General features: G+C 37.3%; 2 protein-coding genes and 1 long non-coding RNA gene across 3 annotated transcripts; 2 read left to right on the top strand and 1 right to left on the bottom strand.

The window, feature by feature from the left end:
- Positions 1 to 752: 752 nt before the first annotated feature.
- Positions 753 to 11,567, top strand: LOC136269343 (uncharacterized). The gene is made up of 2 exons (XR_010707290.1): positions 753 to 1,057; positions 11,139 to 11,567. It is a non-coding gene; the product is annotated as an uncharacterized lncRNA (long non-coding RNA).
- On the bottom strand, positions 4,611 to 6,457 carry LOC136269340 (uncharacterized). Its single transcript, XM_066064895.1, has 7 exons — positions 5,901 to 6,457; positions 5,756 to 5,852; positions 5,341 to 5,684; positions 5,185 to 5,288; positions 4,981 to 5,135; positions 4,848 to 4,932; positions 4,611 to 4,793 (listed from the first exon to the last, which is right to left on the bottom strand). Exons 3-7 carry the CDS (start codon positions 5,405 to 5,407, stop codon positions 4,719 to 4,721), a joined length of 486 nt encoding a protein of 161 aa, XP_065920967.1. The 5' UTR covers positions 5,408 to 5,684; positions 5,756 to 5,852; positions 5,901 to 6,457; the 3' UTR covers positions 4,611 to 4,718.
- Positions 11,568 to 14,391: 2,824 nt separating the features above from the next.
- On the top strand, positions 14,392 to 16,993 carry LOC136269321 (probable serine/threonine-protein kinase roco4). The gene is made up of 3 exons (XM_066064872.1): positions 14,392 to 15,495; positions 15,548 to 15,619; positions 15,734 to 16,993. The coding sequence occupies exons 1-3, from the start codon at positions 14,398 to 14,400 to the stop codon at positions 16,721 to 16,723; spliced, it is 2,160 nt and encodes a 719-aa protein (XP_065920944.1). The 5' UTR covers positions 14,392 to 14,397; the 3' UTR covers positions 16,724 to 16,993.
- The last annotated feature ends 9,964 nt before the right edge of the window (positions 16,994 to 26,957 follow it).

Here is a 26,957-nt window from a genome sequence, read left to right as displayed (position 1 = left end):
CCAACTGTGAAATTGTCCGATTTGAGACTGTATCAGCACATAGATGAATGCAGCAAAGATACAATGTAGTTTCTATATATATCCAAAGCCTATATTCTCCATGAATACAAAGAGAATCTGTTGCACTTAGTAAACTAGTCAATCAAGAACACATTCATTTACCCGCGTTCTTTTAGCAGTATAGGATACATCAGTAAGAACTTGGTGTCACCCTTAGTCTATAGTGTCACCATTGGATAAAGAAATTCCTTGTTGAATGATCTTTGAGCCTTCAAACAGATATGAATCACATTTATCAGGTTTAATGAAAAGTCTAAATAGCAGCTTTTTGATCAATAGCTTGCAACACTGAGGTGTGAACAACAACACTTAGAGTAACATCACATGATCAGTGGCATATTCTTTCAATGAATGCTCTGAAAATTTATGGGATCGCTTCCAGTTAGTCTTGCTTACAACTAGGTTGTCATGGAGGGGCACAAACTGGCTCTGCATTCAACAAAGCTTAGAACAGGCCTTCCTGAGATCAACTATCTCATAAACTATACATAGCTACATCTTCATCTTTGTCATCAGTTAGCTATGCAGAGAGGAGAGTTCAGGTATGAAAATAAACCTAGCTATAGCTACATTGTGGCATGTGATGGTCAAACAATCACATTCACAGCATATACAAGCCATAGAATATATTTGCTATGAGAATAGGAACCAAGTTGGGAGACCTAGGATATAGTATAGATGTTCAACTTCAAAAGTGCTACACAATAGTGGTTTTTGCTAGTCTAAGTAATTTTAGTAATAACTAGTTGTTGACATTAGCACGGTTCTGGTTGAGCAAGAGATTACCGGACGTTTGTGCTGCTTTGGTGACGTAATCAAATAGTGCAATACACGAGGATTTACGCGTCAGTGTAGGATGTAACTTAAGAACAACATTGGGAACAGTTGTCACATCTCACCAGTTGCTTAAGTCTACTTCTAGCCGCTTGGTAGCTACCCAACTACACTGAATACCTCTTCTGTACCGGTGTGAAAGAAACCTTCGACATGAGCGCAGGTCAGTCAGTATACCGCAGTAAGTTTAAATAATCATTAGTGATCTGACTCTGACATCAATGGCTGGTTTTGTTTTTACTGGCTGCTTTACCAGTTAGGCACTGGGGGTCAGTGAACACTGGAGGCAGAGCCTGTACGAGGCCGGCTACTGCTACGGTGGCGTGTGGTAGTCGGTACAAACGTTAATTTGCACTTCAGAGATGTCCATCGTGCCGCCTACTCATTCGCGCTCTAGTAGAGTATGCTGAGTGACTCAATGCCGCGCACTCTCAATCCGCCGAATAGCTACCGTTATGGCGAGAATCTAGGCGATCGAATAACTACCCGTGTAGTATTTTTATTCAACTAGCGGCTACCCGGCAGTTAGGCGTCGCGGAACTAACATTTTTAGCGTACACTAAGCTCTACTACACACGCCAAGTAGTTAGATAAGATGGCGTTTAACCTCGCTTTTAACAATAGTCTAGCTACCTGAATAAACCGCGTTATTTTTATACCATCCCATAAACCTGGTAAACACAACATAGCGGCTAATTATGAGTTATGCACTCCCAGAAACAGCTGGGGTACTGAGTCAAGGTAACTAAGTCTGTGGCTATATATGTAGAATATCAGTTGTATAGCTACTGTTGGCTCTTAATTCATTGTCAAGGAGTAGTCACTTCCATATATTACCAGTTGATACACTTGTGACTAAATTTTGATCGCTGAAATTTCATCTTGATTGCTCGATTTCACCCTTGAATCTTGATTGTCAACCATAAAAGCCAAGTAAATTCTTGTGTTGCTAAAAGTTAGCTTTCAAAGGTGATTGGTCGCCACTTTTGTGGGCATCTTGATCACTTAATTCGCTGTACAAAAGCCCCTTGATCACTTGATTGAATCTTGATCCCGGTCATAAGTGTTTCAACAGACAGTATAGAAGTGGCTACCCTTTGATTGTTGCCTAATATTGTTAAGACGTTGAGATTAACATCCTTAAATTCTGGCCCTTATTCATTAGAGCTGTGTGATACCACCTAAAGTTTGCGTATCACGATACCATATTTAGAGTATCACAATATGTGACCGGATCTGCAAGAACCCCATATGTTCACGCATTTTTCAAATTCCATTTTATTACATTTTCTTTATCTAGATAGCCAAAGGGATAAACAACTGAAGTTTCAGCTCCTGAAGCCAAGAACTTTCAAAGTTATAGTGCTACGAAGTGGCAACAACAGAAAAATCGATTTGTACAGTGACAATACAGAATGATTAAACAGTCATAATTTACGAACACAGTCCTCTACCAAGATGCAACTTACACCATTGGGTTCTCCATGAACAGGTGAATCCATTGCTGGGTAAGTGTTGTCTTCCTGATCCTTCCTACGACCAGGGCGAAGGTAAAAATGTGTGAAAACAACCACTCATCCGATGCAAGGCAGACTAACACTCATATCTTCTGTCTGCTTGGGAGTACTGATACGAAACAAAGATTTTGGAACTCCTCTTGCTTTGGGAATCACGATGCTACCAATGTTTTTGGTGTTGTCACTTTTCTTCATTGTGATGATGCAAGTGCTTAAAAATTATGGATTTTTTTTACGATTTCATAAATACTCCACCCATTGCATTTATTGCATCACTTTACTGTAGAATTAAGCTTGCGTGAGCATTTGGGATTCTTGCAGATCCGGTCACATATACTTACGAGTCAATACTACACATAATATGACCTACATGAGATAACCAAAACAGCTAACGTGCACATAAAATTTGGCCTTTTTATAATTTAGCTAGTACATGAAAATGCAAACTTTGTATCATACTAATAGGAACCTATGAAAAAAAGTTTGTCTCGGATCAATTGAACAAATATCATCAACGATCTACAGTACAGCTCTCAGATAACGTCATGAGTATACACATGCAAGTAATGCTCGTGTCTTCTCGCGGGATCATTCTTTTGTAATGTACTGTACAATACCTGTGGAACATCGCGTGGATATGCACTAGCCACGTGTGAATCTCACCACGCATGAGAACACTCGCCACTGAGTTTAGTAACTTCATATAACACTTAAATTACATAAACATTTGTGACCAGTCCCATATGTTCATGCAAGCCTTAGCTAGCTAATTTTACAATAGATTGCATGCTGGGCCCGCAGAACGCAATGGATGGATTATTTACAAAATCAAAGAAAAATTCCGTAAATTCTAAAGCACTTGTTTCACAATGAAGGAAAGTGATAACACCAAAAAAAACCTTGGTAGCATCGTGATCCCCAAAACAAGAGGAGTTCCAAAATCTTTGTTTCGTGTCAGTACTCCCAAGGAGACGGAAGATATCAGCGTTAGTCTACCTTGAGTTGGATGAGCGGTTCACTATCGCTTTTTTTTTCTCATCCATTCACCTTCGCTGGTTCCCCCTGGTCGTAGGAAAGGCCTGGAAGACAAAAGTTACCCAGCAATGGATTTGCTTGTTCATGGAGAATTCGATGGTGCAAGGTAGAGGACTGCATCCGTACGTTATGATCGTTTTATTAAGCGCCTGTAGTTTATTGTCACTGTACAAATAGATTTTTTGCTGCTGCCACTTTGTAGTGCTGTAACTTTGAAATTTCTTGGCTTTTAGAGTTAAAACTTCGGTTGACCATTCTTTTGGCTATCTAGATAAAGAAACTATCAATTTGAAAAATGCAATAACTGGGGTTCTGTGGCATTACTTGGCGACCAACCCATCTAGGTCTACGGTAGTTACTGCTAGCTGCAGTACTGACTGTAGTCTGTGACAGGTAAAGTCAGTAGCTAAGTGACCAAGTATTCGGTAGCTACAACACAGGCATTGCAACAGGAGACCTCACAGCTGGTGGAACTGAGCCAACGCCGCCTCCCAACACCATAGGTGAGTTCTGTTATCTCGTGTTGCGTGACACTCTCGAGTAAAGTTTGCTATCGTGGAGCATTACTGTAGCCTTGCTGTATCCACGTGGGTCACTCGAGTGTACCTCACATGTGTCGTGCGTGTACATGCGACGTCACCCGTGAGCTGTACTGTAGTCATGATACCAAGTCTTGGAGTAATGTATTGCCACTTGGTATCACATTACTGGGTAGTATCGATAGTATTGCACAGCTCTATTTTTCATGTCTACCATATAAGGTGTCAAAGATTTCTGACTTAAAAAAAGTAATGTTTGCTGGCCACCAAGACTAGTTTTAAGTGCCTAGGTATATACAAGTATTCACTGGCCAATGTACGTCCTACATCTATAGTATTCTACTGTAGCGACACTATAATGTGCGTATACGGCACATGCAAACATGGAGATCCTGGTAGCTACACTGTTAAAAATAAGGAGTAACTGTTACTCCCCTAGGGGAGTTCCCAGTGTAGGGAGGATTTAACACCCCTATATTTTTGTGGAGAGTAACTAACACCCTGCAAAGGAGTAACAGGAACCCTTTGAAAAATCTATTGTAGAGAGTTTTAGTTACTCTAGGAGAGTTCACATAAGCATGCAAGGTGTTTCCTTTACTCCATGAAATTCTACAAATGACTCCGTATAAAATCTCAAATGATGCTAAAGGCATACAGCAAAACTGTAACAAAATGTTTACAATATCCAGCTTTACAATATTGGAAAGTCACTCAAGAGATCAGTAGCAAGGCTTCATTTCATCATCAGCAAACGATGCTTCACTGCCACTTCACTGGAGTTACTGCCTGTCACATGACATGTTATCATCTGTAGTAAATAGCAGTATAGTAAAGAAATATTCAACAATCACACACTTGTTACCTGTATGGCTGAAGGTACATCACACGCAGTTGCCAACAAAGTTGTAAAAACAATTCTGCCAGACCAGCAGCATTGGTAGTGTAAACTAAAATAAGCACAGTTGCTATCATGAAAAACAGCACATTTTTACTACCTGGAGTTCATCATTTTGTTTTTGCCTACTTGTTCACTGATTTCTTGTGGCACCTGTAATATAAGTTTACAAATTGATGCACAGTCACTGTATGTTAACACACTTACTGGATGTTGGTTAAATTCTATGTTCTCAGTGACATTGAGACATCCGTGCTAAAAAAGTAAATATGTGCTTACGTAACTATAAACATTATCTCCTTACAGGTCTTGGAAAGTTGATGAAGTCGAAGACACACAATGTACATTGTATCATAAAGATTCTTGTTAACTGCAGATGATATATCTTACTAGTTAATTCCAGTGAATCTGCATTTAATTATGTAAAGACACTGACAATGATACAGGCTACTGACCTTACCAGAAATATCATTGTGTCCGGTTGCTAACGTTAACTGAAAGCAGACGGACATGATGATGTACGCCATGTTTAAGCTAGGTGGCTTTCCTCTCCTCCCTCAAGTCTTCAACTTCTTACACACTGAATACTAGTAGCTAGCGGTGAGTGGGCTGAATATTGTACGTACTAGTCAGTGATACGGCTGAGTCCGCCGAATTTTATTCTCTTTCCGTGAGTCTTGAACTATTTCTGCTGTGTCATGATAAGGCGCCTAAACCCTCACGAGCAGTGGTGACTTCCGTTGGAGCCAGTTTAATAAACCCGGCGTGTCACACGAGACGACTCAGATATGAGCTCAAACGTGCCTGAAGAAAGAATGAACGAGATAGTGAACATCCAGTAATTATTCACGAACAAGTAAACACTTTAGTATCACCTTTTAAGCACTACAATTCCTCAGAGAACAAACCGCTTTCAACTACTCAACACGGTCTGTTGTTAAAGAAGCCGTTTCTATGGTAATACTCTTCACTCTAAATAATGCACTTGTAATAGAAATGGTATTTAATAATTATACATACGTATTTCAAAATATTCTTGACTCTTGAGTAACAATTCGTCCTCCTGCTTTCGTACTATCTGTTTCCTTCACTATGTCTTGGTTAGTCTGTAAAATAAAACATGAGTAGCTAAATGGCTGCCATTGAAAAGGAAACCTAAATAATTACTATCCCTTTTACATTGAGTGGCTAGAATTGAACTGGCTAGTTAATGGAGAAAATATCATAGTGAGACAGCTATAAGTGGCTCATCATTCAGTTCAGCTATGTGGCCTCAGTAGCTAGCTATATATATATAGCTATACTGGCTCACTGAGTTCACCTTAGTTACTAGCTAGCTGGTAATGGGAACTCTTCAGTTTGGTGCTTTCACTTACTTGGAGTTCTCTTTACCCTTAGTGGGTTACTGTTACTCTCCTAGTAATCCGAACTCCCCTTTTAGAGTAAAATATTTTACTCCCATAGTTACTGTTACTCCCCTGTTTTAACAGTGTACACCTTTATAGCTTAATCATTATTTTTAGTATTGTACAAAGAAAGAGTGTCCTATCAAGGTTTTGAACTTCATTAAAATAGTACATGTAAATACTAATTGAGTATCCCATAAATGAACGTGTCATACCAAGAACAGTATATATGTGCATGTACTGTTTGCCTAGTGTGTGTGTGTGTGTGTGTGTGTGTGTGTGTGTGTTATAACTTGTGTGCTGAGGTGTGCCTTTGTGCATGATTGTGTGTCAGACTACAGCTGTATTTGGTAAACTGTTAATAAGATTAGTTGATTGCACTTGCACACATAATGCTTTTAGTCTTAATGAGTGGCCAGGTAGCAGTTATTGAATAGTGTCAGATTCTCATCATGCGTTCAAGGCGTTGCCAGCCTTCAACACCAGCAGATAGTAGTTTGCTGGATAAACATAAGTCTTGGTATAACTTATTAAGGTATCACTTCATGCTTCATGTATAGCTACTAACATAACTAAAACATGTAGTACCATACAAACTCTCCGTGCGCAGGAAGTACCTTTTGTATGCCACCATCTATCTACCTACAGGCATACTAGTGTATTTTAAACGTGACTGGCTGAGCAAAAACCAGTAATTTTTGCACATTCTTCAAATTCATCTTTGTTGTCTATAGTAACAAAGGAGTGGCCTGCTAAAATATCAGTCTTATGTGTTGAAGTTATAGCGCTAAGAACAGTTGGAACAGCAAAACAATTGATTTTTATAGCAACTATATGGCAGATAATTTACATAACTGATCATAACTTATGACTGAAACATGCTACAAAGATGGAACTTTGTTCATTCTGTTTAGCTAATCCATCATACTCCTCCGTGTACACAAAGAAGATCATGGCCATTTCAATAAAGAAATGATGAAAGTAAACTCAGTTTCTACGAAATCAATAACCACCCATAGCTCATGTGCCCTAACATGAAAAAAGATTTTGTACTCTCCATGAACAAGTGAATCCAGTGGTGTATAAGTCTTACTGATTTTAGTGTTGTTTCATCGCATACCAAAGCAATTAAAACATGCATAAAATGGGGGGGGGGGCACACATTTTTTACCCTGTTTGACATTTATGGCAAATAGAATTTTGCAAAAAGAATGTGTTTCGCTCAGCTGGTCACAAATGTATTTCTATATAGTGGCCATGGCATGTGTTACTAGCATATGTATGTTGCTTTGCATGTTCATGAGTCAACACTAAATGAACATATGAATAATGAAAGTTATATTTGTGAATTGTTGAATGCAGTAAAGATATTCAAGCGGTCTATATGAGTCTTAGCATACTGATTGAAGTGGAAATATACTAATGTGTGGCCATTAGAGCATGTAATTACAGTGCTGCTGTGTAACATACAGAAAACAAATGGCTAATGCACTGGAAGCTAGTGCTGAAGCAATTATTTGGATACTCAACTATTTTGATATTTTACTAAGTTAGTATTCGGTTGGCATGGCATTATTCAATTCATTAACACACTAATCGAAGCACTGTAGTATCAGATGGACAAAACCAACCTAAAAGCTTGAGATTATGAACAAGGTGACATATTCATACTGAAAAAACCAATTCAAAAGAGATAGAAATAGCCCTCATGCTTTACCTTACTGCCAAATAAGATTTTGGTGCTTATTCTTGTTTAAAGAATAATCAAGTAATCAGTCATTTTGTTCACAACTATATATTCAATTAGTAAAACATGTCATTTGTTTCAGTACTGCTGGAAGCCACTGTAAACATAGTTCAATGTAGTTTCAGCTGAATTTAGTGGAATGGAAAGTATGACAGGAAAAACAGACACATAATGTAATGTTGTAGTGTATTGTTCACCATAAAAAAATATTTTAATGATGTTAGTGAATAAAACTATTCATATATAAACCATGAACCTTAGTTTAGGACTTTGGTTAGATTATGAATATGACTACTGATTTTTGTAAAAAGAAAATGCCTTGAAATTTGGGTGTATCCATTTGCTGGACTGGACTACTGGACTCAGATTTTTTTTACTAAGCTTAACTAAAAAGTGTTTTAGAAACTGACGCCATTCACCACGAGACAAAACTTGTACATTAATCACAAAAAATTGCACTAAAACTTTAGTGCAGTTTGTTATCAAAAATAATTTGCCTACTGCTAGCAATGTTTCAAGCACTGTGCACTGTTGATGTATGTCCTTTTTCTCCAGCCTTCTTTTGTAAAATACACCCTTGAAATTTGGTAACTCGTATCTCAGGAATGGCTAATGCAATTTTGGGATGTGGACTGCCTTATCCAGAAGGCAGTGCAACTCCAGTATAAAATCCTGTCATTTTAATAAAGGAGCACTAAGCTATGTATGCATGAAAATCATGTTATATTGTTTCACCTATTCACACTATTATTGCCAATCCGATCCAACACTAGATCAGTAAAATAATCAGTACACCTCTAATATATAATCACTTTCACACCTCAGATCAAAGGAGCCTCCCAAGCTACATTACGTAAGTAGCCCAGCAATCCAGGCTACATACGAAATATAGCCCAGGGTACATCTGGGCAGTGATTATGATAGATGTTAAGGCCGAAATCAATTGTGGGGATCGATTAATACTCACATGATTAGTATGCATCACTTGGATGTTGCCATGAAAACCACTCAGGTGGAGAGCGCTTTATTGTCCTCATTGTCCTATGAGTTTAAAATGTTGGGCTAAGGTGAGAACTAGTGCTATAGCTTATTCACCGATCCTTTCTGGGCCACACCCCCATCATGAAGTTACCACTCTGCATGAAGTAACCACTCTACAAGCAAGCTTACCTATGTAGGCCTTTACTAAACTCCATAATTATTCCATAAACCATTCAAAAACATTGATTAAAACATTAAACTCGCATAACCAAAATTCTCCATGATATCTCTTGGATTTGTCCGTTCATCGTAACCAGAATGTACTAGCTGTTGACCTATAATCAAAATTTTCAGACATGTATATATAATATATCCAGTGGTTGCACTCATATTGGCTTGGGTGATTGATTTCCTACACTTCAGGCTATCAGCCTGATACGGATGGGAAGTGTTACATATTAGCTGTAACACGGAGCATTTGGGCTTTTGCCTGATATGTATGCCCTTTGGCCTGCGACCCTTGGGCAGTTGGGAATACATTCAGGCAAAGCCCTCATGCCCGTGTTACAACTATTACATATATATCCGAATGCACATAAATTACTTACTGTAATTCTTTATTAAGCTCTGCACTTAAAAGTAGCCTTTTAAAAAATGAAAGTTGTCACTAATAGTGCTGTAAACAAGGTTAAATTATCCCACAATATAACATGAATTCTATTTGTAAAGCAGCAAGGTGCTGATTTTTTACTATGTACCAGCTACAGGTGCAGTTGCACTTTACGCATAGGCAATGAAAAGGTAGAAAAAGCAAGGGAAAGGGTAATCTCATCTAGGAATCACTGGTATGCAAGGTATCACTCAGCCCGGTCCTTGGTAGTGTGCATGTTGCCTAAGTCTAACATGAAAGCCTATTCATTAACCTAGCCATTACCAATGTCGTAACTGACAAAAAATCAAATGCCAGAATTGAAATGAGCTGAATAATACAACATATCATACAGTACAATAGTACTGTATAGATAAAACTAAGCCAGAACAAACCTTCAAAATGCTTTCAACAAGTTACTATGAATTGTTTATAAAAAAAATTTATACAAAATTTTCTACTGACTGACTGAGTAACTAATGCCTTTAGGCAAGTGTAACCCAATAATGGCTAAGGCTACGAGTTTGATTTTTTCATTGTTCAACATTGCTTCAGCTGGACATGTGCCTTTTGGCATACCGCAGTACCATAGTATGTACGGTGCATTCTTCATGGACTTACTGGCATCCTTCTTTGTGTCCCATTTATCTTTGCTGACAGCAAAAGGTGTCAATTTGGTGGTAGGCTTCCCTTCTTGATGCTCATCTTAACGGAAATTGTCCATATTTTTATAGTGGCTACTTTGATTGCAGAGGTGCTTTTCGAACAGTTCTTGATTCATAATGCTGTGTAATGGGTTGAACATAGCTGACAATGAAGTGTAATGGAAACTGCACTTTTCAGACAATAATTGATAGCTGGGGCATGCGGCGCCATTTCTTTCTTTTGATGCAGTATGTGTGGTTCACCAGTCATAATAATTTTATTTTTACAAAAAAAAATATTTACAAACAAGTACACAAAAAAAAGGAATTTTCAACTAGAGTAGAGACCATAGCACATCGATAAAAAGTACTGAAACAAGCTGGAGTAGTGCACGATATTAAATCACAATAAAACAATAAGAATTGTTATATTCCTACTGTGCATTTCCATATCTTCAGCACAGCAGGGATGTAACGCTTCTTATTGTTTTACTATGATTTAATATCATGCACTACTCCAGCTTGTTTCAGTACTTTTATCGATGTGCTATGGTCCCTACTTATGTTGAAATTCCAAACTTTTTGTGTACTGGATAAAATGTAATGCCTCAGATGCAAGATTCAAATGTACCATATCCAAAGTGACATTACAGGGTAGCCTAGGCAACTATACTCAACTGACAGTTCCTTTTGATCTTCCCAAACACTTTGTTACTGTACATATAGATGGTCATTCAATTTGACTGTTTACAATGTACAATGTATGTCTTTTATTTTATGTACATTGATATATACTAAATTTTGTACCATACTATACATCTTTTAATGTAGCTCCTCCAGGTTATGGTCAGCAGGGTTATTACCCTCAGCCAGGTTATCAACCCATGCCTCCACAAATGGTTCAGCCGCAACCATACTCCACCCAGACATCAAACACCAACGTCATTGTTGTAGGGGGAGCGCCTGCGGTCCAGCAGACTACTGTAATTGAGCAACCAAGGGAGAACGTCAACCATCTTCTTCACTGCATCATCTCCTTCTTCTGCTTTCCCTGGATTTTGGTCTGGTGCTGCTTATGCTGCATGTATGGATGTTAAAAAAACTCAGATCAACATTAATGTAACGTAGGCTGCAAAATATTTGTAACTAACGAACTCTATTCAATATGATTTTGTACGTGGGTTATAAATGTTTATTAAGATGTATTATACACAGTGTATTTAATCGAATGTAAAGAGTAAACATTAAAGTGCAATTGAATGTACAATATCCTTGGCTGGTAGTGTTTGCTTTTGCTATTTACACTAGCAAGCATTAAACTTTTTTGCCAGTTGCAATTTTGGCAATAATTACAGGATGGGTATTGACTTATTTTACTGTACATTTTATTATTTTAATCATTTCAGAGATTTGGTAGAAAGATAAACCTTTACTTATGGACTGACGTTATAGTAGTACCTATACAAATCACCCTACATGTGCCATGTGTACAAAAGTGTCCTGGCTCCAAGTGTTCAAATTTTACATATCTATTTATCTGTTAAAAGATACTTACTGTAAGTATCTCAACAGGTGGCTTTTAAGGAACTGCACAAGAACATGCATTTAATTTTAATATATATTATGTACTGATGTAATTACATACCAATATGTTCTTATATATCAACATCCCCTCGACTGGTGGGTTTCAATGTTGACTTTTAAATGTCAGGATAGGGTTTCCTTGCTCATCATCATGATGGATTATGCATTTGTTTTTCAGTTCATAATTATGTTACATCTACATGGGCTGAGTCTGTAGCTATTTGTATACCACACACTTGTTCGCCAATAAATTAAGCTGACCAAGACCATTATAGTGCTGCACCACTCAACAATGAATATGTGTCGTGTTTACAAATCAGATGCAAATCTCATGGGTGTGTTACAACTATAACTTATTTTGCCACAATTATATCTCTTAAAGCATGGATATATCTATGCTTAAAGTATGCATTTATGCGGGGGAAAAACCATCCACTCTAAGTAGACTATTCTTGCCACTGAGTGGGTTAGCCATGCAGCTAATAATTGAATACTTGTAGGATATTATATATATATATAGGAAACTGATGACATCTGTACAAATTGTTCTCAAAATTTTCCTGTGAGGCATATATGCCCTAACATTGTGATTTACACACTAAGGTGTAGTTAATGATTCTTAGATACTTCCTGAATGTTAACCACCTCATATGATTCTTGCCCCTCCCCCAACTTAGCTATAGAGTACTGTTCTATTAAATCATAAAATAATATTAAATGCTAGTGAGCATCAGTAGATCAGAAACTCTGAAGTTTTAAACAGTAAGTTTCATTAAATTGTAAAATTAAAACTTTGTCAGCGTCTGGGTGTGCCCCCAGACCCCTGGCCCACATCTGAGTCCTGCTACTATTAGAAACCTCCTTCTAAAAACCCTAGGTCCACCCCTGACAATATTCAATCTTGTTTTGATTTCTAGCAGATTGGATGTGTTTTCCGAGTCTTAAGGACATTTTAGTTTGTGTAAAACAACAGAACATATCTGGTTATATACAACACTGAATATGATATCCAGAATAGTACATAGCTTGAATGAATTGCTTCACTAGCCCGTAAACCCTGAAGGGGTCAGTCAGCAAAAAACATGGACAGATGGATCACATTAACCATTTCTTTAGTCTTATATAGAGGCCAGAAGATATAATAAAGTAATTGCCGGGTCATGATGGTAGCTGGCTATATGTGTTGTACAAAAGCTGCATGAATAATTAACATTCCTAGCCATTGTAGCTAAGCTACCCTATTAAAACAACCTCACACAGTACTGAACATTTTTTCTAATGAAAATTTTGTAGCTACAACCTGTGAAATGTTAAATATTAGCTCAGCTGATCATGACATAGATAATATATACTACGTACCTAGTATATTATCTATGATCATGATCATGCATGATAGCTAAGATCATCCAAACAAGTGCCGGTTTTACTGACTGAAGCTAAATTGCAGACAAGCTTATAATTTAAGGTATGGCACCATATATTAGGGTTTCCAACTCAAAATAAGAAGGTGCTTCCTTTTGTGGTTTCAGGTGATTTTCACACAGACTGATCTTTAAGATAAAGCAAACAAGTGCTACTTTATTATTGGATTGCTTGTAGCATTGGGTATCAGCATAAGTTTAACACACAAAAACATACACGTGACCAAAAATATTATAATAGTTGAATTGGGCAGCTTATTAGAAAATCATTGTATTTTAGGATGACCGAAGTCACAATTAGTATAATATTTTTCTTGCCTTATAATGAATACTTCTACTTCTTGTAGTGCTTTAACATCCTGTATAGCTGTGATGGGATTGTTGGCCACGTGACCACTTTTTGGGTATTTGCAGTTAAAACTGCACTGATATTGAAAGTAATAGATAGTTTACTAATATTTAGCACTTGTTTGTTTTATCTTAAGGTCATGATCAGCCTGCATGCATGAAAATCATCAGAAATAATGCAAAAGGCTGAGGCATCATCTTACTTTGCAGTGGAAATCCTATATGAAGGGATTTTTGGTCACATGACCACTTTTTGGATATTTACATATGTTAAAATTGAATGCTGCAAACATTCCAATAACAAACTAGCGCTTGTTTTGCTTTATCTTAAAGGTAAATCTGTGTGAAATCTCCAGAAACAAGAAAATGAAGCACCTTCCAATTTTAAGTGGAAACCCTACATATATTATGCATTTTTTTACACACTGTTAATAATGTATGGTTTATAGTCCGAGATTTTCCCATGATTGGTTTTGCCCGTGCAAAGAAACCGTCTATGCCAGACTGAACAAAATTCATTGGGGGCCGCTCCATGAGAATGTAATATTTTACAGGTTGTGTAACTTTCATGGACAAAATGTTCAATATCTAGAATAGCTGAGCTCAAATGAAACCTCGAACGAATCTAGATCTTGTGCTGAAGTGATTATAGTACGCTCGTACACGTGCGTACACTTAACTCCGAGTACATGTACTTGTGCGTTAAAACAGCCACGCCCTTCACAGTTTCAGTAATAATGGATTCCTGTGACGCTTTTCAAAGCTTAGTTCTAGACAGAGTTACCAGAGCAGGTTGCAGGGAATTAGGGCGTGGGACTTTCGGAATGGTTCATACAGTCAAATATTGTCAAATGATGTGTGCTGCCAAAGAGTTTCACGCCATTCCGGTTAAAGGGGTGAAAATGCGAGGAGCAGTAAAATCGTTTGCTACGATGTGTCACCAGTGGAGTGAATTGCGCCATCCAAGCATTGTGCAGTTTCTAGGTGTTTATTATCCCTCTGCAGCAGCAGGCAGTCAACTGCAACTACCAGCAGTTGTCATGGAGATGATGGTGGATAGCTTGACCTTACTGGTGAAAAGATATGATAAAATTCCTATCTGTATAAAGTTTTCAATTGTCCATGGTGTTTCCCTCGGTTTGTGCTACCTTCACAATCATGACCCTCCCATTGTCCATCACAACCTCACCCCCAATAACATCCTATTGACAGCACATTATGTAGCAAAGATTACTGATCTTGGGGTATACAAGATGATAAAGGCTGAAGGTAGAGAGATTACTGAAGTTCCAGGAATGGCTGATTTTATGCCTCCTGAAATTTTAGCCAATAGTTTAGAGTGCTCTCCTTCTGTGGATGTATTTTCATTTGCTGGAATTATTCTTCACACATTCAACCAACAGTGGCCTCGTCCTTGTGAACAAGTTCAGTTTGACAGTGCAAAGAAGGAAAAAGTAATCTTATCTGAAGTAGAGCGTCGCCAACACTACCTGGATGAGATGCAACAAGATGGTGAAGTATTGAAGACACTGGTGGAGGAGTGCTTGGATGATGAGCCTGCTGTGAGGCCAACAATTACAGCAGTTTGTGAGAGAATCCAAGTGAGCAAGAATGTTTATGTGAAGGAGTTCTCTCAAAACAATGTCATCACTCTACACCAACAAAAAGAAGAAATGAAAAAGAACAATATACAAAAAGAACAACAAGTATCCAAGGATGATGAACGAAATGACCAACTAAAGCATGAAGTAGATCAGTTGAAATTTGAAAACGATACACTAAAAGCTGATATTGATCTTTTAAAGTCTGAAAATCAACACTTGAAGCAACAAATGGTGAGTATATGTACTTGCACTTAGTTAGTTATATGTTGTGTCTGCACCTTAGTCCTCCACTGCAAGTAAACAAACACAAGGAACTAGCAGAGTAACATTAACTATTGCATCAAAATTGAGAACTGTGAGTGACTGTGTTAGTACTGTAAAACACATGTACGTACTGTACTGTATTGTAAGGTGGAAATACCTACATAAATTGCCTTCATATAGTATACATCATTATCCACTTATATAGGAGGCACCTCCATTAATTCCAGCACTTGCCAGTGGCCGATATCGCATAAAATGGACTCAGCTTGCCAATCTTCCTGCTCCAATGTTTGATGCCTATGTCACAACTCATGACAAGAAAATGTTTGTTGCTGGTGGAACAAGCCCTGTTGCTGATACTCAGCATGAAGTATATGTCTATGATATAACCACAAACCAATGGGATCAGTTACCTTCCTCAGGTCACTGCTTTGGTGTTCCACACATCATTGATGGAAAATTGGCTATTATTGGAGGACGCCTGTCTGCTACCAAGCAAAGAACCAATAAAGTATCTACATTCAATGAAACTAGTCAAACTTGGATATCTTATTATCCTGACCTACTGTCAGTTAGGAATAGACCAGGAGTGGTCACTCATCTAGAGCATGTTATTGTTGCTGGGGGAGTAAAAGGGAATGACACTCCAGAAGCACAAGATGATATTGAAATTCTTAACTGGGTAGAAAATTCTCATTGGAGAAAGATCTCTGTTAATCTTCCTGAACCAATGTGGGCCTTCTCACCCATCATTGCTGATAATCATTTAGTTATAGTTGGCTATGATGCTAATATGCGACGTTATAGAAATGCACACAGAATGCCAATTAATGTTATTACAAGATCAGGTGACCATCAAAAAGCCAGTGACACACCCACAAAGTGGATTACAATGACTACTGCCACACACTGGCATACAGCCTTAGTCCCTGGCTCATCTCCACCAGTGATGGTTGGTGGACGTAATCAGAATGGTGCAATGCTAACAGCTGACATTAAGATGTATGATTATTCTAGCAAATCATGGAAAAATGTTGCCTCATTGTCATCTGCTAGATCTTCAGTAGCAGTAGCAGCAGTCAATAACAATGCCATTGTAGTTATTGGAGGATGTATTGCAGGAGGAAATGTGGCCAATGCTAAGTCATCTAGTCTGACTGCAGTTGAACTGGGACAAGCTCAATTAATGCATTAGCAGCTAAATGTATACAATGATGGCAGCTTTCTGTGTGACTCCACCATCAAACCTACACTAACGTTTACCATAAATAAAGTAACCATTGTTTTATAACATTCTATATAGCCCCTGCCTTATAACATACCCAACATCATTTAAATAAACACTGCCAGCGGATTCTTTTCTCAGTTTATTAGCATGATAAGTAAACCATAATTGACAATTGTATTACTTGTAGTTTGTGTTTTGCTTGCCTTTTGCTGTGAGTTGCATGACATACGAAGCAGACAATGCACATATACATAAGACCAACAGTCAAGGGCTGCTCCAGGTGACAGGTTTCCAATTTTTCTGTTGCATTGAATGTAAGGGGTCTGGGGGCATGTTCTGAGATTGCACCTGGTAACATTTATATAGCACATACAGAATCATGAGCAGGCTAAAGAGTTAAGAGGTGGAGCTATGTGAAGTCTGAAGTATACAATATACATGGATGCCATTACCTTGGTACAGGTAAACTAAGTAGCTAACTTTTTTAAATAACTTTTTTTTAGCTCTAATAGAGTATTTCAATCTGAACCTTTGACACTATGTATATAAAATCAGACAAAACAATTTCATAATTATTTTCAACAATGTTTTAGATAAGCTTAACTGGTAAGTATATTTGATTCTTGTAAAATAATCATCCATTACATATGCTTTACAATATTACTACAGTTAACCATGCAATATATCTATAAGATTAAGTAGGTAACTAGGTCTAGCAACCACAGGTATAACTTCAATAATTTGCAATGCCTGAGGATAAATTGTTCCAAAGCTCACATTGGGAAGAAACTATATATATATGTGACAGATCTGCGAAAAGGAGTCTTATAGCCTTTCCGAATTTCCAAGTTTGACAAGTCACAACTCATCATGTGTTTACCCCATTATCATAAAATTACATCCAAGAATAGTGCCATGTAAGGAGGGTAAGGTTACCAACTTTTAGGCTGGTACCATATTCACAAATCATATTATGGATTGCCAAGTACATGCAATTGGAAAGGATATAGATCCTTTTTACAGATCCGGTCACAAATACATATATAAAAGATATACAAAGTTAGAAAAGATGTTATAGTGCGAGGCAAATTAAGCCTCGCACTATGGCATCCTTTCCTAAATATTTTGGTATATATTTTGAATACCATGATATTTGTAGTATAATATATTAATACAACATCTCATTTCCACCTGGAAGCAGTAAGGGCAGTTTCTAATTTTATTAGTGCTGGTTAGTTATTCCTTGTGATTAGGAGTAAGCACATGTGTTGCAGCCTGCAATCTTCTTGAAAATTGTTCCAACAATCCATAGCAACCATTTCATTTCTCCTTTTCATGTCCACATGTTCAGACTCTTTCAATTGTTTCTGTGATTGTCACTTCAGGGATGGATCCAGGGGGCACCAGTGCCCCGCCCCCACCCCCCAGAATTTTTTATAGTGTTGCTCATTAAACATAGCTTCTAGGCACCTTGGACATAATTCAAACATTTTTGATGCAGTTTTTGACTATGCATAATATATAATAAATCTCTCTCTAGCAAATTGTTACCCATATAGGCATAGCACAAGGAGAACTAGGTGGGTTAGAGCACCCTCTACATTTAGAAATCGAGATACTCTAATAGAACAGTCATTTACTCTAATAAAACAGCCAAGAGGACATGAGTATGAAACACTGTTTGTCATTTTAAACAACTAAACCACCTGTTCTAAATTGAGTTATTGACTCTATCCACACCCTATATAGTGACTATTCTCTGAAGATGAAAAATCAGCTGTACACCACATTCCAGGATTATCTACATGTTTAAATATTTTGTGATGCTTGTGCAGGGACCTTATGCTCATTCTGTTTTGTAGCTTGGTAATATTTAAATATTCAATCAAACTTTTCATCAACTTAATTTCAGCCAAAATTAGCACCAAAATCATTCTCACTGCCAATTTTTTCAAAATATTACTATAGTAGCTTGATGAGGACTCATCAGAAGAACCTTGAGGGTTAAGGACTTGCAATATCCATGACAATCTCACCATGTGAATTATTTGCACATGCATTATTAGGGTATAGATCCTCTGCCAGCTCAGTAGCATTCATGCTTCCAGCATTGAATTTTCACATTTACAAATTTTAGGCCTATATACTACAATTCTGGTTTCAGTTTAACTCAGTAGCTATATTGTTAACATTCAGCCAATATTACCAATACTTCCAGTGTTGAACTATCAACTGCAAATTTCAGTCCTCGTTTCAGCCACCAAATTGAATCTCAGAATGTTAAAATTTCAAAATTTCCTTGTGAGGGGCATGCCTTCAGGCTCCTAATGATTTTACTCTACCAGATACAACATGTTACATTTCCATGAAAATTGCCATGAAATCCCCATTAAAAATCCTCATGATTTTTTCCCTATGAAATAAAATCTAACATTTCACCCCATGAAATCTCTGTAGTGCCATGAAATTCTGATGATAACACTTAATTAGGCAATCCACAGCCCATGAAAAATCCATGGTAGCTATACCTCCATGAACTGATTTTCATGGTAGCTGCATTCTATGGGTATATCATTTGACATTTCATGGTCAAAGCATTGACATTTCATGGTATACTCTTTCTGGTAGTGTTGAAAATGTAGCTATATGGAGCATATATATAGATATACTGCTATGTCCATGCATATGACATTGTATGGTTGTCTACACATATATGCACTAGTCTACATATGGCGCACTACACATACAGTAACAGTATAACTATTTGAGCTTCATACTGAGGATGTATGTAACAGATCTTATATTTTTCCTTTACATATGCGTAGCTGATCAGCAGAGTTATCAATCAGGGAATCCTCATCAACAGGAAGGTTATTTCCCAGTAGCTCAGTATCCTCTGCAACCACAACATTCCACAACTGTGGTTGTACAGGAAGCTCCGTCACTGCAGCATACTACCATAGTTGAACAACGAAGAAAGGAGGTCAGCCATTATCTTCACTGCATCATCTCTATCTTCTGTTTTCCGTGGATCCTAATTTGGTGTTGCTTATGCTGTATCTATGGATGTTAGCTAATCATTTCTAGAAGTTTATGCACTGTTCAGAATTACTATACATGGTATACAATGTCCTATGTACTTATATAATAAAGATGGTATATTTACTGAAGTTAGACTACGTATATGTGTAAAGTACATATGTATGAAGGCTAAATATACTATAGGTGCAAATTTTTAGGATGAAACTTTTGCACTTTTATTTCACAAAATTATAAACGACCAAAGGTGATACCAAAACACATATTATTGTTACCAAACCTTGTGTCAGATGATTGTCATCAATATTATAGTATATAGTACAAGTCAAATTGGCACAGGAAACAGTCAGATTGTGGAAGGTATCACTCTATGTACCTATAAGCTATTAAATGACATCCGTACAGTGTAGAATATTGCAATACACTTTTCTATATGTTCTACTTTATCAGTTAGATACTGGAGAGCATAACTTATGAAGAATGTATCCAGTACAATTAGTATATACCATGTGCCTGAATTACTGTGCAGCAATCAATGCAAATTATAATGCACGGGTGTGTTACGTTATCCAAATTATTACAAAAGTGATCAAGGAATGGAGAGTTAATTACAAAAGTGCATAAGAAATCCAAATTGTGATCACAGAAGGAAAAATGAGAGTCATGCAATTATTTCCGGTGGGAAATTGAGTGAAGTGTCCTCTTCTTGATGAATGTTAACTGTGTATACAGTAGCAGGTGGGTATTTCAATAAAGTTATTTACATCATAATACTATTACCATGAAAATTAATCTTTTTCAATTTATTCAACATAGAAACATAAGAGAAAATCAATATTAAACAAATAGCTATCCTACTCCAGCATGCTGTAGATAACGTAGTGCATAAGTAGCTAGCTATACAACTGTGTACATTACCAGTTAGGCTTGTCATCCCAAATTTTTCACCTATTATGGCTCCTCAGAATTTCTATTATGATTGCATTATGCTTCTAGATTAGCAACATTTCTTACAAATATCTTAATCAGTGAATGCTCTATTAGAGTATTTCACTACAATGTGACTGTTCTATTAGAGAGTATTGATCTGAGGAGCTATGTACAATGTATTTGAGTGCTCTAATTCAGTTTACAGCTTCCACTGACTGCTATATTGATCTATTTGATGGAATTAAGCTCCATAGTTTGAAACATCCACCTAATATGCTAGCATTATGCTGGCATAGCACTAAAGCCTATTATGTTTTTCATTATGCTGGCATAGTTGACACAGGCCTATTACTAGTACCATACACAAGTATTGAAACCTCCATAACTAAACACTTGCTTAGCTAGCTACTTGATAGATTTCATTCCAGTGTACCTCATAAACTTACCTTAGCTACCTCTGTAAATTTATGAGTATTAAATTCCTCCTGGGATTCAGTTTATTGTGTATATGGCTTTATGTTGCCATTATAGTATGGCTTATTACACACCAGCTCATTGATACAGTTACCTACCTCAATTCCTAGTTGATGTACACGACTCTCTTACGTATTTGGACTCTGACACCATCATACTACTTCACTATTAAAGATTTTTATCTATATGTGTACATGAATGTTTACTCTATAAATATTTGCAATAGTTATTCTGCTCTATTCATAGCCTAATGGTGATGTTGCATGAGTCACAGTACCAGTGCTGAAGGTTTGTAGGACACCTGGTCCTATAGCCATGTTACATAAGGTGTGTTTAAAAAGGTGGAGAAAGGAGAAAAAATTCATGATTGAACCTGGGCAGCCTCGAACCTGCAGCCACCCGATTAACACTCGAACGCTTACAGTTCCACAAGATCTGGAACCCACCAAAAGTTAGTACACTCAAGAACATCAACTGCAACCCAACATCATTTTTACTTTAACAGAATCATAAGACTTTATAATCACTTGCCAGTTATAGACCTATCATTATCTACCAATACTATCATGCATTGCATAATTAACTAGCTACTTCTGGACTCACTTACTCACAACTTTAATTCTGACAGATATCACTTCTTATGCCCATGTTAGCTACTGCTGTTCTGGAGAACCAATATCCACCAACTTTAATAAACTGTGACTATTTGCAGTGGTATAGCTAAGCTAAGGCCACTCCAAATAATTTCTCTGTTTCTCTTCCACCGCCCTCATCTAGTTACTGTCAGCTCTAAATATTCCATTATTCTATATTCTTCCATTATTTTCCGGTTATTGTTGCATACTGGCAGGCTCACTTGAAACCACGTCAGCTCACATGTCAGCAGTGCTATCAAGTCGGAACAAACTTCTGCTACTTAAAAAAAAAGGAATAAGCTTAAGTATGCTTTTATGGTTGTGCCAGGCAAATAATGGCTTTAAAAGCTGCCAATCTTATAATGAATAATGGAAATGGACCACCCGCCCGCATGCAAAAATGCTCGAGTCCAGGACGTGAAACAGAGAATTTATTTGGAGTGGCCTAATCATGGCAACCAATTATAAGTAAGGCCATACCTATTTGATTTTATGTTACGCAGACAAAATTATGATAAAAATTTTAAACACAAGCATACAAAATTCAAATAATGAATGTAGCTATAATAGTACATACACAGTTAAAAATCTAGGTTTCATACTCTTCTAGTAGCATCAGATATCTCCAAAAGAGCTTTCCCATCATATTCTACAATTTTAGAACATTGGACGACCTTCAATGGTCCCTTTTGGACTATATCACGAGGGTGATGATGTGTTGTCTTTAATTAAGTACACGTGATCCGCACACGTGATTTTCAAAATAATTTCATTTGAAGAAAAATGCAGTCGGTCGGGCCCGTGCAACATAAGATCAAATAGGTATGGCCTAAGTATGCAATTGTAATAACAATAATTATTATTATTATTACTGTGTAAACCTCATGCAGAGTATATAACACAGATAATCATACAAATGAGTGCTATAACAAATAGTGTGCTAGTTTATCTTTAAATTCATCTAAATTGTTGATCATCACCAGTGACTCAGGGAGATTATTCCACATCTTGGTAGTTGAGGATAGGTAGGAGTGTGCAAAGGTTTCAGTTCTGATGGAAGGGATGGTATAGCGGCAGGAGTGACCTCGTGTGACTGAATCCAATGGTGTCAAGCTTATGGTGGTTTCAACAAGAGTCTTCTCTATTTTGTAAAACAACAATAGTTTTAGGTAAGCTTGCCTGTTTGCTAGTGTGGGCCAGGATAAATGGTTTAACATACTTGCAACACTATTGTATCGGGAGTAGTCATTCATCACAAATCGTGCCATATTGCGCTGCATCCTCTCTATTTGATATATCTGAGTTTGTTGAAATGGACACCAAACTGGGGCAGCATATTCAAGAATTGGTCTAATAAAAGATTTATATGTATGTATGTATGTCTTCTCTTGGCTGTGGGTACATGTTACCCACAGGCTGTTACAAGATTGATTAACCTGCATTAAAAAGGATTTTAAAATTAAAAATAATAAAATTAATAATCAAACGTAAGTAGGGATTGTGGTAAATATTTCGTGCGCCGTCCAAAATTCCGACTAAAAATCATCCTACAGACATTGTATGCGGCAAAAACCACCTTTACGGAATAGTACTAGTCCATATACAGAGTTGTGGTAGTTACTTCAGAAAAATAACTAGTTACTAGTTACACGTCCCATGTAACTTAGTTACAGTTACAGTTACTTTTCAAAAAGTAACTAAGTACTGTAGTTACTAGTTACTTTTGTAGTATAAATTATTACTTGTTTTTAACTTTTGTAAAATGAATTGTGCTCAGATATGCACCATTAAGGAATGCAATACATATGTGCACTTGAAATAACAGTTCTGTAGCTATTTCAGGTCAGTTTTAATTATAGCTATGTCTGTTACTCAAGCTGAATCATAGAGAACAGTACACAGAATCTGCCTACTTAATGTGTCTGTAGCATACATGGCACAAAAATAGAAGTGCTCTTGCTTTTAAAGCATAATTAGTTATATTTATAATGTAACTATTGTAATTAGTTACTATTGTAACTTAGTTACTTTTCAGACAATTACTCCTAGTTACTAGTTACAAAGCAAGTTACTAGTTGTATTACTAGTTACTTTAAAAGTAATCCGTTACGTAACTTAGTTACAAAAGTAACTAGTTACCTCCAACTCTGTCCATATAATACATAAAACAGCATTAAATACAACAAAACACTTACAGGTGGCCGGATATAAAATTTTAAAAATCTCGCCAAAAACTCCAATTTTAGTATCACTGCCTCAATGACTGACCACAGTCGCAAGTCTAGAGCCCAAACGAAGCAACGCACGGTCACCGTTTTACACTACAACAACAAACTCACTGGTGGGATGTGCCTTTTGGAGTTCCGACGAGTGTACACCCTGCACGCCTTGTCTTTTCTTTTATCTTCAATCAGGCTGCTTGTCTCCTTTGTCCAACGAAACCATATCGAGGTGTTAATTTTCCATATCAGCACTTTCTTTAAGCAGCATAATAGACACCACAAAATTATTTAAGGTGCTTCGAGTACGCTACTGTACGGAGGTACCGGTACTCCACGATATAGCTCACAAGATCACGCCCATTCTTTATTCTACGTATATCGATCTATCTATCGATCGAGACCACGCCCCCTTTATGCTAGCTGTATTTGTGACCACACACCTTCAAGTTGATAGGCTGATTTGAGATACTCTAGTCTAATAATCGATCGAAACCATGATGAACACACCCTTTTGGGCAAGCACACATCTTTTGCAGGCTGACTCGAGATATTCTAATACAGCAGTCACCCTAATAGAACAGTCACATGTTTATAGCTAGCTGTATGCTTTAACAAAAGACTAAACAAACGAGTATATTAAAAATGATGAATTTAAAAGTGAAGTAGGGATCTAAGCGATAAAAAGTAGTGAAACAAGAGATGAACAATGGTAGTTATTACAGCATAGCTCAGTGGGAAATCCCTACTTTGGCATGATATAACAATTATTTTGTGTCCAATGCCAAAGTAGGGATTTCCCACTGAGCTATAACTACCATTGTTCATCTCTTGTTTCACTACTTTTTATCACTTGGATCCCTACTTCATTTTTAAATTCATATATACAATTTAGGCAGCTGCAAACTTATGTCGACTCTTATAAGTATTCATTTTATGCAAGTGTCATTAGGCTTTGGAACAACTCACCAGTGAGCCTTGAAATTAGGGCTGCACCGATTCCACTTTCTACCGATTCTTCAAATACCAATTACTCAGCTGGGAAGTATCTGCAAGTACAAGTACCGATACCAAGTACCTTAAAGTAGCTACCTCATAGTGCACACATTTATTATATAGTGCATTTCATGGTATTCTTGTACACATTTTCAGTATGGTTCATGTTTATAATGAAGTAGCCAATCAATGTTCACAAAGAAAAAAGTCACTGAAATGCAAACTAGTGGATATTCCAGTATTATTCTGGAGAAGTGTAGATAATATCACAACGGTGCTTACAAAAACACTAATACTGAAACAGTCACTTCTACCTCATTGCTCTATTAGAGTTATTGACTGTTCTATTAGAGTATATCGATCTTTTTCTCAGTAAAGCGTTTTCACACGTAGGTTTCAGCATAGATCAGTAAGTTAGCTATTAGTGTTATACTTGATGCTTTTAGGCGTCCACTGTACATGTGCTAGTAAAATAAGCAAGTACAAACGAACGCTATTTATTCTCGCACGTGATAAGAATCCCCTAAGAATCAGTATCTGCAACAATATAATGGCCAATTTCGATACTTCATGAAAACAGCAGTATCAGCCCTATACTGATACTAGCATCGGTGTAGCCCTACTTGAAGTAAATTGAACATTTAAACTACCTTAATTACTTTTTTTAAAGGCCCCTATTTGGTGATTATTAGTTTCTCATCCACCGCCCGCATCCTTCTTAGGCTACCGCATGGTAAACCATTATTTACTCTGTGCATCCTCAGAAGAACACGTGATACCAAGCCGTCATAATTTGTATTGAAACACGATAGCGTTTAAAAACTAACGCTGATACATCGCCAGGAGAACTGTTGTTTGATTCTATTTTCGACTGTTTTTCAGCAGTCAAGTGAAATCCTGCTATGATGAAGTTGCTAGAACACGATTGCAACTAAAAACCCTTGTAAAAACCAATGTTAATTTGTGGGAGGAAGAACGAAAATTTGGTCAAGGTCTGTACATCTGAGTGTATTAATATTATAATGGCCTAATGGTAATGCCCTCCCGCCCGCATCAGGGTAGGTACGGGACCCGGGGACCAAGGACCCGTGGACCCACGGAAATCCAACTCTGCTTGGAATTTTATACGCCTCACAGTATTCTATACTTGTACTAGGTACCTTTACGAGTAGTCTTGCATGGCCAATTCACTTTTCTCCCCTCGTGGCGTCTCGTATGACGTTTACAGCAATTAGAAATTATAAGCGCCTCTAAAAAGTGTCTGAAGCTGACTGCATTTATAGGCCACTGCCTGCTACACAGTAAAAGCATACTAGTCTATTATGCCCATTGCTGCCTAGCTATACTAGAGTAGTTTAGGAGCAGTGTGCAAATGGCTTATGCATCATGACGTATGAAGAGCTGGTTTGATTATGATTATTATTATTATTATTACTGAGCAGTCAGCCCTGCTGGTGTGCTCAGATTTGCCCAAATACATGCAACACAATTGCAATAATGATTGTAGTCCGGTTAGCTTGGCTTAGCTGGTAATTGTTCGCCTGTTGCACAATGAGCATGCTAGTCTATTATGTCACCTAGCTACTAAAGTTTAGAAACATGCTGCTGAAATTACTCCGATGCTGACCCATCTCTTTCAACAATCTTTGTCCGCTGGTGTGGTCCCTAGACAATGGAAACTAGCACATGTCACTCCCATTTTCAAATCTGGCAAAAGATCTGTCCCACAAAACTACCGACCAGTATCTCTGACATCAATCATTTGCAAAGCAATGGAACATATACTCACAAGTCAAATTATGAAACACTTGGAAGCTCATGATATCTTAGTCCCCTGTCAATTCGGCTTTAGATCAAGGCATTCCTGTGAATCGCAGTTGCTTACTGTTACTGATGACTTTGCAAAAG

This window comes from Dysidea avara, chromosome 10 (assembly GCF_963678975.1).
Source record: "Dysidea avara chromosome 10, odDysAvar1.4, whole genome shotgun sequence".
In the NCBI taxonomy this organism is placed as follows: Eukaryota; Metazoa; Porifera; class Demospongiae; order Dictyoceratida; family Dysideidae; genus Dysidea; species Dysidea avara.
Note: the sequence above shows the minus strand (reverse complement) of the source record. Positions and strands in the feature narration are given on the sequence as shown.

Excerpts from the sequence above, each read along its gene's own strand:
- LOC136269321 (XM_066064872.1), top strand. The coding sequence starts at position 14,398 with ATGGATTCCTGTGACGCTTTTCAAAGCTTAGTTCTAGACAGAGTTACC. Across the intron at positions 15,496-15,547 it reads AACACTTGAAGCAACAAATG|TCCTCCACTGCAAGTAAACA; the intron begins GTGAGTATATGT and ends TCTGCACCTTAG. Across the intron at positions 15,620-15,733 it reads TTGCATCAAAATTGAGAACT|GAGGCACCTCCATTAATTCC; the intron begins GTGAGTGACTGT and ends CCACTTATATAG.
- LOC136269340 (XM_066064895.1), bottom strand. The coding sequence starts at position 5,407 with ATGGCGTACATCATCATGTCCGTCTGCTTTCAGTTAACGTTAGCAACC. Across the intron at positions 5,289-5,340 it reads CGGACACAATGATATTTCTG|ATTCACTGGAATTAACTAGT; the intron begins GTAAGGTCAGTA and ends AATTAAATGCAG. Across the intron at positions 4,933-4,980 it reads AACAAAATGATGAACTCCAG|TTTACACTACCAATGCTGCT; the intron begins GTAGTAAAAATG and ends TGCTTATTTTAG.